This window comes from Mauremys mutica, chromosome 4 (assembly GCF_020497125.1).
Source record: "Mauremys mutica isolate MM-2020 ecotype Southern chromosome 4, ASM2049712v1, whole genome shotgun sequence".
In the NCBI taxonomy this organism is placed as follows: domain Eukaryota; kingdom Metazoa; phylum Chordata; order Testudines; family Geoemydidae; genus Mauremys; species Mauremys mutica.
In genome coordinates this window covers 28,898,205-28,913,231 of record NC_059075.1, presented here as the reverse complement: position 1 = coordinate 28,913,231, position 15,027 = coordinate 28,898,205, and the positions used below count along the sequence as shown (strand labels likewise).

At 45.5% G+C, this 15,027-nt stretch overlaps 1 protein-coding gene across 1 annotated transcript in view; it reads right to left on the bottom strand.

The window, feature by feature from the left end:
- ASB2 (ankyrin repeat and SOCS box containing 2) overlaps positions 1–13,837 on the bottom strand; it is a 41,206-nt gene extending 27,369 nt beyond the window's left edge. The window contains exons 1-4 of the mRNA XM_045014784.1: positions 13,591–13,837; positions 5,826–6,090; positions 4,002–4,094; positions 1,478–1,644 (exon numbers count right to left, since the gene is read on the bottom strand). Of these exons, the coding sequence (XP_044870719.1) occupies positions 1,478–1,644; positions 4,002–4,094; positions 5,826–6,079 (514 nt within the window). The 5' untranslated portion in view covers positions 6,080–6,090; positions 13,591–13,837. The remainder of the gene's footprint in view (positions 1–1,477; positions 1,645–4,001; positions 4,095–5,825; positions 6,091–13,590) is intronic.
- Positions 13,838–15,027: the final 1,190 nt, after the last annotated feature.

Below are 15,027 nucleotides of genomic sequence, written 5' to 3'. Positions count from 1 at the left end.
GTTAGTCTATAAGGTGCCACAGGACTCTTTGCTGCTTTTACAGATCCAGATGACACGGCTACCCCTCTGATACTTATAGCTACTGGTGATTCACAAAGCAATTGAGCAACTGCTCTCTAATGGGAATTTGAAACCAAAAGTAAACCAGTAGTCCATTATTAACTATTAGCAAGCAGAGGCTAGGCCAGATCTTCAGCTGGAGTATATTGGTGTAGCTTCTCTGACTTCTCTGGAGTTACATTGATTTACACCAGCTGAGGAGGTGTAAATGGGAGCTGCAGGAAGCAGCATGGGCCACAGGGACGTGCTGGCTGCCACCAGGGCCGCCCGGGGAGGTTGTGGGGGAGCAAGTGGGGCAATTTGCCCCAGGCCTCAGGCTCCGCGAGCTGCTCCGGGTTTTCGGTGGCACTTCGGCCTCAGGTCCTTCAGTGCAGTGGAAGACTTGGAGTGAGTGAAGGACCCGCTGCTGAAGTGCTGCCGAAGCCTCGGAGTGCCGCCCGGTGAATACAAGTGCCGCAAGCAGCGGAGGGGGGGGGGGCGGAAGCTGCGATCAGCATCACTTAGGCTGCTCTACTGCCACCGCTTCATTCTTTGGTGGCAATTCGGCAGCAGGTCCTTCCCTCCAAGAGGGATCCGCCGCTGAATTGCCATCGAAGACCCGGCCCTGTCCCAGGCCCCCTGAATCCTCTGGGCGGCCCTGGCTGCCATTTCCCACAGCTCCCATTGGCCAGGAACGGTGAACCACGGTCACTGGAAGCTGCGGGCGGCTGTGCCTGCAGACGGTCAATGTAAACAAACTGTCTCGCGGCCTGCCAGTGGATTACCCTGACGGGCTGTATGCGGTCCGTGGCCACAGGTTGCCCACCACTGGTCTAGACCATTATTTTATACCCTAAGAAACCTGGTAATATGCGGCAAGCCAACATCAGCCCAGAATAGCCCAGATATCGCTCAGCATTTAAGATCTTAACTGTTATTTATTGCATACAGACTGCAAGCTGCTTATTCAAATAGGGTGAAATTCATACACATGCACAAGGCTTGAGTAAAGGGTCTTTTTGTGAGGAACTGAACAAAGGTTGGTGTGATGTATTGAAAACGCTGTTAAAATTGTAGCTTGTCACTTTAAATTTCAGGATATTTCCTGATCCTGCTTGCAGTCTACAGGGCTCTGTAGGAAAGTGTGTGATCTGGGCCTACCAGCACTCAGTCTGCAGCCAGCTAGCCTACAGTAAGGTGGAGTGAGCTGTGCCTCTCTATTTCAGGGAGCAGCCTGCTGTGTCCCCCTCTGGTTTTAGGTTCTTGTGTATTATCTAAGAAATAAAGTAGTGTTACAGTGCAACCTTTTAGCAAGAGTATTTATCTGTCTCTGTGTGTATGCCATGAACAGAACATGGAGGTGGTTATATTTTCTTCTTTTTGGCTGATATTTTTAGTTTCTCTTTCATTTGTAATCAGTTGTTTTTATTTTACTAACCTCTTTGCAACACTTTCAGGCAGCCTGCTTGGCCATAGTAGGCAGCTTCGTGCAGTGGTAGCCATCCATCCTTGTTAGGTTCGGAAAGGTTCTTCCCTGATTTCATCATATTGAGCAGGGCATTTTCATCTCCTTCCTTGATTGCTTCCACTACAGGATCCAGCTCTCTTTAAAACAATGTTGAAAATCAATTACATTTTGCAGCGTTACAGTAAAGCTTTTCACAGCATCAACCAAGAAGGACTGTGAAAGCCTAAGGCCTACTCATGCAAACTAAAATGGCAAGATTTTGGTGGCTCGGGTGCACTGGCTGCAATGGACATTAGCTCTATAGTACTATGTGATTCTACTCACATATACTGCTTTCCTCTAAAAGGTAACTCGGGATGGTCAAACCTGTCTAGAAACCTCTTTCCAATGCTTCTTTCCAAACTCACACCTAACCTGCACCAAACTTTTCTGAGGTTTGAACAAGTTTGTTTAATTGTGTAAAAGAAATGAGCCCAGAAGTAGAAATGCTGAAATACCATGAGAGATTGTTCTTGTGGTATTTCCGGAAAGCAGAAAGTGCTGAGAACCTCATAAGAGAGTCTATTCTGGGAAGATAGCTGGTCCAGTTTCTCAGAAGTCAGTCATGTAATTCAGATCAACACCTAAACCTTTGTGTAATGATCTGAACTCAACTCCACTGAATTAAGGAGTGGAAGAGAAAAGCTGTCCACCCCAATGAAACTCCAAACATGACACAGTAAGGACTAGGTATTAAAAAATGCTCAGCTTCCACTTAGGCACCAAAATATGTGGCCAGATTTTCAGAATGTTGGCTATTGAGTTCCTTTGAAAATCTGTCTGTAGGAATCACAATGGGAGCTGCTGAATGCTGAACAGTTGTGAAAAACTGGTCCTTTAAAAAGGATTTATATGGTATCTGAGCTCTTGAAAATCTACCCCTTAACTCTTTAGAAAATCCCTAAAGACACCTTCCTGAAAACCCCTCACCCAGGTGAGTAGTCTTCATTCCCATGAGTAGTTCTTTGAATAATAACTACTGGTGTGAGTAATGGGTTTGCTGGACCAGGCCCTACATGCTCTAGCCAAGCAGACTCCGCTGCAGCACAGAAAGTTTAACGAGTGTCACACTGGAGCCCTTGTGTGACTGGCCTGCAGCACAGCTGGTCAGTATAAAAAAATAACCCCTCTGCTGCTTGGATTCTGTCAGAAACACGACAACTTCTGCAGCGGGAGCAGGGAGGAAGCGGGCAGTTTTTTTTTTTTAATCTGAATCTTGTGAACTGCTCAGAATTGCTACTGCATCTCGAAGGCAGGTAGCAGGCGGCTGAATTCCCACTGCAAGAGCGATTCAGGATGGGATCTATTCTGAGTCGTCCAGAGCAGGTGGGCAGGAGCACAGACGGTGCAGGAAGCATCTTCTCTTCCCAGCACTCCATTCAGGCCCCCGGCAGAATGATGCTACTGGCGCTCTCTGAGTGTATGGGGGTTTGTAAGGGTTTGGCCAGCTTAACTGGGGGTGTGACCCAGGCTCCCACACATACATATACCCAGTCACATTCCTGCTAGCACCCACAAGCAGGTGGGCAGGGTAATTTAGGTTGCCCCTTTCTGCAGTGAGTGCTCAGTGCACTCTCCTTGACACATCCTCGCAGGCATTGTGCCTGGGACATGCAGCCACCATGCAGTTGTTCTCCCTCCCCCCAGCACTTTCACAGGAGTATGGGCACAGTTTGGTCCCCTCCCCCTGTTTCATCTTCCCTGTCTGATCTCTCTAGCTAAGCAGTTTCCCCCAACAGTAGCTGTACTCAGCCAAGCACATTTACACTCTTTCAAAAGGAAGAAGTCCAGCCTGCAATGGCAGCTTCCCCCTTGGGGTAAGAGCCACAGCCTGCGAGGAGGAACATCACGGCCCCTCTTGAGAGCGTGGGAGAGGACATGTACCCCTGCACGTAGGAGCCCTGTTCAGTGGCCAGATGAGACTCACGCTGTCTGAAGACATTGACCAAGCGCACTGACAAGGATCAGGCTTCTTCACTCAGATTTGATGCCCCTTGACGTGTTTATGTTCCTGTTTCCCAGGCTCGACCTCTGAACTTCATACAGATGCAGTTAAAAATAACACCCGCCTGATTCAGTTGTGATTGCAACATGGAAGCCAGCGTGTATAAATAAACCACAACACACACATCCCCTTTCCTCTCTCCCCTGCCATCTCAGTGCTGTCTAGGGACCCACAGAAGCCTGCACACATACAGTAGAGTGCGGGGGTCTGTAGGGCTGAATAGCCCAGGAGTGACTGAGTGTGTGTAGGGGGCTCGGGGGCGGGCAGGGGAGGACAGGCAGGGTGGAGAAGGGAGGAAATGAATAAGATTCCCTCAGGCAATTCTATGCATTCCTCCCGACACACATAACACCACAACCCCCGCCACCCAAAAGCCTCCAGCTGGCTAGTGAGGGCAGACAGACAACAAGGCTAATTTGGAGCAAGACACAGCGAAACGGAGATACTTACACAGGCTGGGGGGTGATGAACAGGCTGCCGTCGTACCTTCGTCTGACCCCCCAAGATGACCCCGGAGCTTGGCCTCCGGACTGGGCTGCCAACCTGGCATAGCGATGGCACGAATGAAATAAAGAGAAATACTCTGAATAGGAGAAGCAGGTCATTTTCGGGCCCCTTACTAAAGGCAGGAGCCGAAAGAGACACAGAGAGAGAAGGAGCCTGCCGCTGGGGCTTTGAATGAAAGCAGATGGCCACGGTTTGCTCTGTGCAGAACTCAGCTGCTCTCTCAGCTCTGGATTATTTTTGGCCCACTGAGGAAGTGTCAGGGGATTTGAATGACCATATAAGACAACACTGAGGTTAACCTCCCCACACTACACAGGAGGAAGATACAGAGTCGGACGACATTCTTCACCTCAGGGAAAGGAGGATCTGAGAGCACAGGCAGATGAGGAAGCCTGGTGAGGGGTTGAAATAGGGTCATTAGCACTGTGCATTCAGGAACTGGCCTCATGTTGGACCTTACCCTGCTAAGGTCCTAAGCCAGCTAAAAACCTGGGGCCACAAACCTTCCTGTAGGCTTCCATACCTGCCTAGTAATAGGGTGGGCAGCTGTGCCCTTGCAGAGCACGGGAGCTCTAAACTGCTGAGCTCAGGCAGAGGTGGGAGAGCACCAGTCAGTATGCAAGGCAGCAGATGCTATCCTGTGCTAAAATCAGCAGGTGGCAAGGGACCCTTCGGAGTACAGGGCCAAAGCTGACAGATCTGCCCTTAACCTGACCCATATCAGATCCCCACTTCAGACCCTATGCTAACCAACATGACCAGGCCCCACAACAGATCGCATATCAGGTGCCATACAGAAGTACCTCCACCAGATCTTGCAATGCTACAATAATCACAGTGGGTACAGTCCTGCCTCCATTGAAATCAATGGAAATGTTGCCAGGATTTCACTCTGTGTATATATGACACCCATCACTTTGTTTGGGGGGCCTGTAATTAATGTGTCATCGTAAGATTACAATTAGAGCTGTCAAAAATACACAAAATATATAAACATTGTTGTTCTTTTGCAAGGTGTGAAATGCACCTTTTATTTTTTGATTATTTGAATTTTTGTAGAACTTTTTTAATGAACTTTTCCATCTTTTTTGAGAATTTTTCATTTTAAAAAATGAAAATCAAAAATATTTGCTTTTTAAAATGGCAGGTTCCTATAACCCCGTGGGCTGCTTAGGCGTCGGTAATGAGCGTGACATTGTGCGGGAAGAGGGGTCTGCCTAGATATGGAGTTACTCTGGTGCACCTGGATGTACATGAGCTCAGAATTTGTGCCTAAGGAAGCAAAAGCAATATGTTTGGGACACCTCAGTCGTGTTTATAGCCGTGTGTTTTATATACAGAGTTTGGTTCTTTTGTGTGGGGGGAAAAAATCAGAACCTTTCCACATTTTTTCATAAAAATCCTGCAAGCCTCACCTGACCAGAACTAACTCAGGAAAACCCTCTGTTCCCTGCGGAGCAATGAGGCTGCCACCTGAGTGAGGACTCTTTAGGTAAGAAAACGTTGCAGGACTGGTCCAGTGTTTTGTACAGATACACAACTTTTAGCAGACACCATGTTCTAATCTAATTGACAATAGTGTCATGCCAGAGTAACGCCGCTGACTCCAGTGGAGCTACCCCAGCGGCAATGAGATCAGAAGCTGACCATTGTAAATTAATTACAAGCTGATCTGTTAAATGAGTTTTCGTGCTGTTTTGTAAAACTGTCTAGAAAGCCATGTTTCAATGGGGCTTTGTGAAGGCCCCACCTCACTCACACACTCACCTGTGCCAAGCATTAATCTGGTGTGGTGGATTATGAGAGCAAGGACGCGTCAACGTAGGTGGCTCTCCTGGGGCTGTCATGACTGATTTCTGATGACTCTGGGCAGCTGACTGACCTGAGGGATCCTCTGTCAGGCTCTGTTCTATGGCCAGTTGAATAAGCTCGTCTTCACTCATGCTACTGTACAGACTGTACTCCTCGTGACCTATTGTTTTTCTTTGGGTGTTTGTTGTGGCCGTAATCTTTGTAGCCATCTTCTGCTTGCCTAGTACCAGGGGATAAGAAGAAACTGTAAAAATCAAAATCTTGAAAATGTGAAATGACGTTCAACCATCTTGTGTCCAGGGTCAGATCTGTACCTTGACTTATACTGACCAGGAGTCCTTAGCATATTTTCAGTCGAGGAGAAAACACATTTTAGCGAATCCACTGGAGGCGACATTTAAACGTAATGGGCCTGATTTCTTTTTTTCTCTTTTAGCCCTCTTATAATAATTGCACCTCGCGGACCCAGATAATTTATCTCTTGCTAAATGGGAGAAGTTCCAAGTGAGTAAAGCAGACTTTCTTCTGCTTCCTTCAGGTTAGGGCACTTCTGGGCAATAAGATGTAGTGGAAATCCCCCCAAGGGATTAAGAGAACAATGTCAGTTTAAAAATGAATCAGAGACAACATTAACACGTCCCCCTCTGTGTTACTGTCCTACTTGTCTTTGCTTATTGAAGATGGAAGTTGCTGGGCCAGATCCTCACATGGTGTAAAGCAAGATACCTGTTGATTTCAATGGAGCTAATCCCATTTACGCTAGCTGAGGATCTGGCCTGCCATGCCCTTTTCACCCTTTATGCTGTTAGGTTAATTTCTGTAGTGCACTCAGCTTGAACAGCAAAAAGAGACTAGTCAGTTTCACTTCTGTGCATCTGCTCCCTCTCCTGACAGCAGCACTTCTGCAGGCCCATGTTCTGGTTGGTCACTCACCCCTGGCCGGTGCTAAATCCCCGGCTTTTCAGGGCCATGCAGACACAAGGGCTGATTCTCTGCTCCCCCTCCCACCTTGTGCACTCATTTACACCTGTGCAAAGAGGGTGTAAAATGCTACCCAGTCGGAACGGCAGTGATTGATGCCTGCTTTGCATTCACTCTCTGCAGGTACGATATCTGAGACTACACAAGGCACCGACTGGTGGAGAATTGGGTTCAAAGAGCCCAAGTTCATTTCACATATCCATTTGGATGGGAGCATGCTGTACGGTGTGTCTACCGCCCTGTCTCCTTCCTCCCTCAAATGTGCACTAAGCCCCAACATTAAAACCAGCCATGTGTCTCCCATAGGATTTGGAGGAGGGGGAAGAAAGGAGCATGCAGCAGAGACAGCATTCCTCCTTCTGGCACCAGCAGAGGAGTGAATATGACTCCTAGATAATCACCTCTTTGGGAGAAATAATGAGAGGTTGCATTTAAAGAAAGAAAAAAATCTACGGGGCTTGCAACAGCTGCCTTGTTGGTTAATCCTTAAAAGCAGGTTGCTACCCTCCCAAGATGCTTAAAAGCAGTTTATAGGGAGTGGAAGAGACCCAGGGAGGCAGCTCCTTTGAGGAAGTAATGCACAAGGCGGAAAAGCAAACAGCCGGTTAATGCTGCTACTCCAGTGGAAATAACTTTGCCAGCAATGGGGTTTCTAATAGGGAAACAAGAGCCAGGTTCAACTGTGCCAAAAGAGAGTTTCTGACAGTGGAAAGCTGGTGAGTCCCTATTCCTTGGACTGAGTCTCATTGGTGCAGATCTCCATCAGCTCTGCAGGATCCACGAGGGCCTCTCATTAGGGTTGTTATGTGTCAGTTGTTCAGCCCAACCGTTGCGTCCCTTTTTAGGCGCTCTCCTTGCTGTCCGATTGCAACCGACATTTGCCAAGTATTTTGTACGCCGCCATAAGCAAAATAACAGGCTAGCTCAAAATTGCTGTGAGGAGTCACATTTGAAAAGCAGGGTCTAACAGAAGAGAACAGCTTGGGTTCTTGGGAGAGATGTCAGGCACTGACAGATCTGTAGCATTTGTACTGCACTAAGCACACTGGAAAATGCCCCCCCTCTCGCCCCAGAGTCTCTCTCTCACGCACACTCTGTAGGGAGCCATATAACCTTTTAAAAAAACAACGAGGAGTCCAGTGGCACCTTAAAGACTAACAAATTTGTTAGTCTTTAAGGTGCCACCAGACTCCTCATTGTTTTTGTGGATACAGACTAACACAGCTACCCCTCTGATATATAACCTTTTGTTGCTCTAGACCACCATTCATTCCCAATCACTCTAGGTTTCTGTGCCAATTTACTAGGACAAGAACTCTGCTCTGCCAGCCCCATGTGTAACTGTGCACTCTCCATTTTGCAATCTGGATCATTAGACTGCAGCTAGTGGAGAACATAACCCACTGGTAGGGGTTATGGCAAGTACAGATGCATGGAACGTGAGCAGCAGTGGTGCATCAGAGCCAGGCACAGAGGCATATCACTGTGGGCCCAGGAGCTTAGAGAATCTCATGTTCCAGCTACAATATGTTACCACTGCTCTAAACAACCTTTACAGACCTTGTCTGTAGGGCAGAGGAGACAGCTCTGATACTCGATTTTACAGTGGTAGACGGCTGTGTCAAGCCCATGAAGACAGTCTCCATTCATATTTCCATTGAGAGGTAGGATGTTTTCTCTGACTACCATTAAAAAAAATCAGTGGAACTGTCTTTGAAGCATTTAAAGAAAATTTAAGAGCTTGAGTAAAACCTACAAAAGCAAGGAAATGTGGATTTAAGGACTCACCTTTATTCTCATTTATCCTGCTGTGCAACGTTCCAAAGTAACACATGTGATTACTGCCTGCACTGATCTCAGACTCCAAGCACCACAGAAGCAAAAGAGGGAAAGTTAAGGGTGGAGAGTCACCCTTGATGGTGTATGTATTAGATCATGCTGGGAGTCGTAGTCAGACTATTAAGGGATACAATATGTAAGCTGTACCCCAAAACAGTTGTCTAAGTAAAAGGTTGGAGGCTTGAAGTTCTTCAACTCTGTTTTATGCCAGATCTCACAATATGCCTGATATTTGATTATTGTCTTCAGTGATAGCTGGCACGCAGGCAGTGACAGCCTTAGGCCAGTGTTATGACCTCTGTGCATCCAAGGGATCTGTGCCAAGCCACTAAACAGCTGATAGCTCCAGGAACAGAGCCACAGTGGCCCTTCCTCCCTTCTCAGCCACTCCGTTACCTATCCATGCTTTAACATTAGTGCCACACACAAGCCAAGTACCATGACACAGACCTTCCCCCAATGACTCTGTTTGCCCCTATGCTGGTTGAACTCCTGACATGTTGCTCTGCTGTTTTACACTCCATCATCCACTGTACTTGCTTGGCAGCTGGTGTCCGTGTGCTGTGGATGTATGGATACTGCATTGTCTGACTGCACATGGCAAAGTAGCTGGATGGCATTTTGTATGATAGAAAGCCTCATACAACCTAGACAGGAAGGTAATTTCTTAGTGTCCCTCTCCCCCTTTTTCTTTTGTTTCATCACCTGCAGAGTGTGTAATGGGGGGTATATAGGATCGTGAATTTTGGGATGACTCTTATTTTCTCTCTTAAGCAATCCCACGCACTTGCAAAAAAATCCATATCGATGCTCTCCCCTTATCTAAATATTATGACAAGAGTCCCAGCGAGTGCAGAAACAACAGCCTTGGCAGCGGCTCCAACCGCTGACTCATCCTGCAGAGAGAAATGGTGTGGGGCCCAAAATAGAGTTTTTTTACTAGTAAGTCATGTTTCTCTCATCTAACTCGCAGGACCAAGGATGAGGGAGCCAAAGCCAAATTCCTGACTTCTAGGGATTTTCAGACAGGCTCGAAGTAACAGAAAGTCGTGACATTCTGATTCCTTATCGATGAGAATCCAGATCTGATTCTCACTCATTCTCTGCTAATAGGTCTCTATTTTCATGCATATCCAGGGCTCTGACAGTGAGGTCACATTTTCACTGGACAACTGCACTGTAAAGCAGAGGTGTCATCATAACCAAACAAGTAGGCGCTTTTGATCCTGTGTCATTAGACACAAGTTATATTGTCCTTGCTAAACAAATAAATAACAACAAACAATCCCAAAGTAACCATGGCCCAGCTCTAAATAACTTGACTAGATGCTGGGGCGCTTCAGAGGAGGAGGTGGGGAGGAATCCTTTTTTTCCATTCAACTCCAGCATAAGGGTTGGAATAGACTCCATATCATGCCTCTTTTGTGAGAATCATCATAGCATTGGATGTTCCAACCCCCGCCTGCCTCAAATGCTGCCTGTCGCCATCCTGCCCCCAGAGAGTTAGCTCTGGCACAAAGAGTGTGCATGATCTGCTGTGTATACATGCTGATCTCCCCATCTAGTGGAATCATGCCAGTTCAGCTGTGTCAGAGGCCTTCTGCGCCCACAGCCTATGGGTAGGGTTTGGGCCCAGAAGTCTCTGCATAACTCCACTCAGCATAACTCCCCCCACTCCACATAACTCCACTCCTCCTCTCTTATCTTCTTCCTCTCCCTCTGGCTCCCATTGCTCAAACTGGCCCACCCCTTCCATCTACTGCCCCCTTTGCACCCTTCTCAAGCTCCTGTCTGTTGCCAAGGGTTTCAGGCACAGGTGCCTCAAGTTAGATTACTATTGTCCTTATGTAGGCACCTCAGTGAGTGTCTAATTGCAATCCTGACTAACTTTGAGGCATCCCCAGTTTTGAAAATCTTGGCCCATGTGCCTGCTCCCATGGCATGCCTTATGCTTAGAACAGTCTCCCTGTTTTGTGCACCAGCAAATGACCACTTGCATCCAAATCCTGCCTGGACACACACTTCTCCTGAGAGCTAGTTAAGCAAGAATCCACCAAAGATAGAAAACAAAACTGCTCCATTTTGAGACTGGGCAACTGGTGTATTGTGCATCTGAACTAAGTCTGATGAGGCAAGAAGCATGCCTTCCTCTCTCTTTGTACCGACCGGAGTGCCTGGCCAACCTGCAGTCTACTGCTGCACAATTGCTGGTAAGTTACTGTTCCCTCTCACAATGCTTTTCTGATATGTAGCTGAGCTGCATTAATTTAGGGGGAGGGATAGCTCAGTGGTTTGTGCATTGGCCTACTAAACCCAGGGTTGTGAGTTCAATTCTTGAGAAGGCTACGTAGGGATCTGGGACAAAAATTGGTCCTGCTAGTGAAGACAGGGGGCTGGACTCAATGACCTTTCAAGGTCCCTTCCAGTTCTAGGAGATCAGTATATCTCCAATTATTACCTTTACCTAGTGGTGAGCTACCAAAATGACCTTATGAATGCCCCTGGATTAATATACTATAAACTGAATATTCTCCACCCACTGCAAGGGAAATTAGTGCCACCAAAACTCTTTGTGACTAGGAATGGGTGAACCAGTTTAGTTAAAGTAAGAATCAGCTCAAATCATCTCCTCATATTGAAAATGAATCTTGCTTGTAGGTTTAAAAATACTGGTTTAACTGTTAAAATGACTGCATTTTATTTGGATTTGAACTTCTGAATGTCCCCTGAATTCCCAGGCAATACTGGGAATCTCACAAGGGCCTGTTCTCACACAGTTAGACTGAACCTATTGTGCCTGACAGGAACAGAACCTAAACATTGAGGCATTTTGCCCATCACTATTCATTACCAAACCCTTTGCCTCTATTCTGAATTGCTGTATTACTGATCTCTTCTTACACTGTACTATTTTGCTGACTGTTCTATAATTTAATATCTCAGATTAACAAGATCCTCCTGGGTTTGAATTCACAGCCATTGCCACATAGGGTCTGCTCCTGCACTTTCAGCACAGGCAAAGCTCCCCCTTGCTAAGTGTTCTTCTTTTTATTGGATTGACTTCAATGAAAGTTTGTCTAAGTAATGCATAGAAGAGCAGACCCATAATGTACATGGATTTGTTAAGCGAATGCAGAGACAAAAGGACATGGTAAGGAATGAAGTGCTAACACTGTAGGCCAGGTCATGACTTCCTTCCTCGCATTAGTGAGCAGTTACATATGAGTAGTCCCATTGAAATCAAGGTTGCTACTCATGTGAGTAACTGCTCACCAACGTGAGTAAAGACTCACCATCTGCCTCTGTGGTAAAAACCATGGACATTTGTCGTTATTGTTATAGAACTGTATGCTCTTTGTAGCAGAATCCTCCTTTTTGTCGTGTGTGTGCGTAGTGGCTGGCAAAATGGGGCCCTGATCCCTGAGTGGGTCCTCCAGCCACTACCCAATGCAAATCAAAAATATTAGTATAGGGAATAAAAAATCGGTCCTTAACTTCTTGAACCACAGTTCAGTACAATTAGTGACTAAATATGACAATTTATATGAAACAACAGGTCACCTCTGAATGCACCTCCCATAAAACATAATATATCCAGACTGCCAGTCCCTGTTCAAAAGACTCAGGGAAGCAACACTGCAGCTTACTGTTAGAGAAGGTGATAGTAGGTCAAGGATAATGAAGAGGTCATTAAAGGAGCAGTGCTCAACTTGTAGGTGGATACAGAACTTCAGTTTCTATGGTTTATGCTTCATTAAACATCATTGACCACGCTGACAACAACAACAAAATTAAGAGACTCCAAATGAAAAAGAGTTAAGTGGTATTTCCTTGGTTTACTATTTCTTTCCCCTTTTTTTTTAAGGCCCCAATTCAGCAAACACTTCCACACATACTTAACTTTACATATAAAGTTAACAGGATTGCTCAGATGTGCACAGTTACGTATGTGCTTCAGTCTTTTGCAGGGTCGAGGCCATAACTTGTGCCTTTAGGTCTTCATGTTTTGGGCCAGATCCTCACATGGGGTTAAAGTCTATGGAGCTTCGCTGATTTATACCGGCTGAGGATCTGGCTTATTTTTTTTATTTTGGGGGGTAAGTTGCCAGTCAAACTTCTACAATTTTCCACGTAAATTATGGCAGTTTACTGCTAAGAATATCATGGGCTTTTTAAACAATGAAAAGATTTTACATTTGAAAACATTCCGAATTACCATGTTTAGAGGGAAAACAAATAATGTAGGTCAGCAGCAGCAGCCAAATATATTTTTGCAATAACGGTTGATGCAAGCCGGTCAAGTTATAGCACGATGCTGAATAAAGCAACTATAGGCTTCCAGATGGAACTTTCCAAGTAAACAAATCCATTCCAGCCCCAGCTGTCAGAACATGTCTAACTGTTTATGAAGTAAGATTGGCACATCTCACAATGCTAGCAAATCATGATTCTGCACAAATTCTTTGATGCAAAGGGTTTATTTCTTACCTAATTGGATCCATCAGTACAGAGTTAACTGCAATAACAACTTCAAAGATATAAATAAAGGGAACCATTTGCTAATATCATTTTGCTAGTTACTCTATATGTGGTACACTGCATGCACTTTACGGTACCTTAAATATGTCATAACAGCAGCAGCAACTCTTTTTCCATGTGCCTTAGAAACAAGACATGCAAACATTCCAAGTGCACATTCTCCGTGTAAAGGAAAAGTAAATAAACCATGCCGCTATGACTCTTTCCAACCATTTCCAAATTAAATTTAACTGATAAGCATTTTTTAAAAAGTCTTGGTTAGTTAATAAAATATTATAGGAGTAAGTATTTTCACAAACCGTAACAAATTAATAGATTCTGCATAAGATAAGTAAATTTAAAGCATGCATAGTTGCATTACCTGATGGTTTCTGAAACAAAACAATAATGCTGCAAAGACTTCTCTCCTTGGGTAAGTCTCAGTACAGAAAATCCCTGTTAATATTCATCTCTTGCCTTTCCTTGGGTGCGCTGATCTACTGCAGGGCAGCTTTGAAATGCACTCACTTTGAAGCCTGTAGTTTATTTCTGGATCACCCCATGATCAACGATTACCAGCCAAAATATAAGTTGTTCTGAATCTCAGATTTCCTGCTTGAAGATGCACTGGAGAAACTTTTACCCATCCTAAAGTTCTTCTTTGTTGCTTTAATTTGTAGAACGTCACTTCATCAAGCATCCTGTAGCTAAATGACACAAGGTTGACCTTTCTATTATATCATTATTTATTGTCCTTGACAAGTAGACCATATATGGATATGTTTCTGAAACTTAAAGGAAAAAAAGAAATTGCAGTGTATTTTTGATATAAAGTATGTGGTGCTGGAGGGTTTCATTTATTTTTGGGGAAAGCTGCAGGCAGATTTTCTACTGTACCTGCTTTTGCTGCAGCTGCTGCTGCATAAACAGAATAGGGCAAACATGACAGTGGGTGCTTGCTGAGGTTTTACAGTAGTTAACGTATTTTAAGACTACTAGAATTTATGGAGCCCAAGTCTTTAGAACTTCCAATATATTACAAAAGCACTTGTGAAACAAATCCCACACAGTATTCCATGAACATTTACTATAGAGAAAGAACTGCTCTAAATAGCATGTGAACATGAAGGAAAGCCCCATCACCTAGACAGCTTAAGGCCAGTGTATGTGCCATGGTGGCCATACACCTCATGATGGCCTTTAGAGCAAGTTGCTCAAGGAGCAGATAATATTGATCCAGGTCAGTCTAAAAGAATAGCAGATGGACTGAAAACAACTAGGCATTGGTGACAGGGTGACCTGCTCCTTTAAGGCCTGGGAAACCTAAGGCCAGTCAGTCTCATTCTGTTAGACCCACCCTGCCACACCTGGGTAGGATGTGGGCCTTGAAAGGAAGAAAACTCACCAGTAGGAGGCTGACTAGGGAGGAGTGGAGAATGAATGCTCCTACCTGAGGGATGGCTGAAAAAGAGATCCAGAGGTAAGCAGGGAGTCTTTTCACTGGAAGACCTGAGGCAAAACAGGTGTGGTTGTTAGGTTTCTTCTGGCAAGGGCCTGGGGAAGGAGCCTAAGTGAGCCTAGGGCCAGAGACCATTGAGAAGGCCTAAAGTTTACCTGGGCCTCTTGTGGACCCCTCCAGCTATGGAGGGAAAAGACTGTTCACAGACCCCACTGAGAGGGCTGTACAGGACCCCTGCAGTCGAGAGGAAGAAGGAATGCTTTGTGTCCTGATACAGAGGAGGAATAAATATTTGCAGGCCTGAGTGTAAGGCCTGGGAACATTGGTACCCCAGAAGAGGTGGGACTAAATGTGATTTTA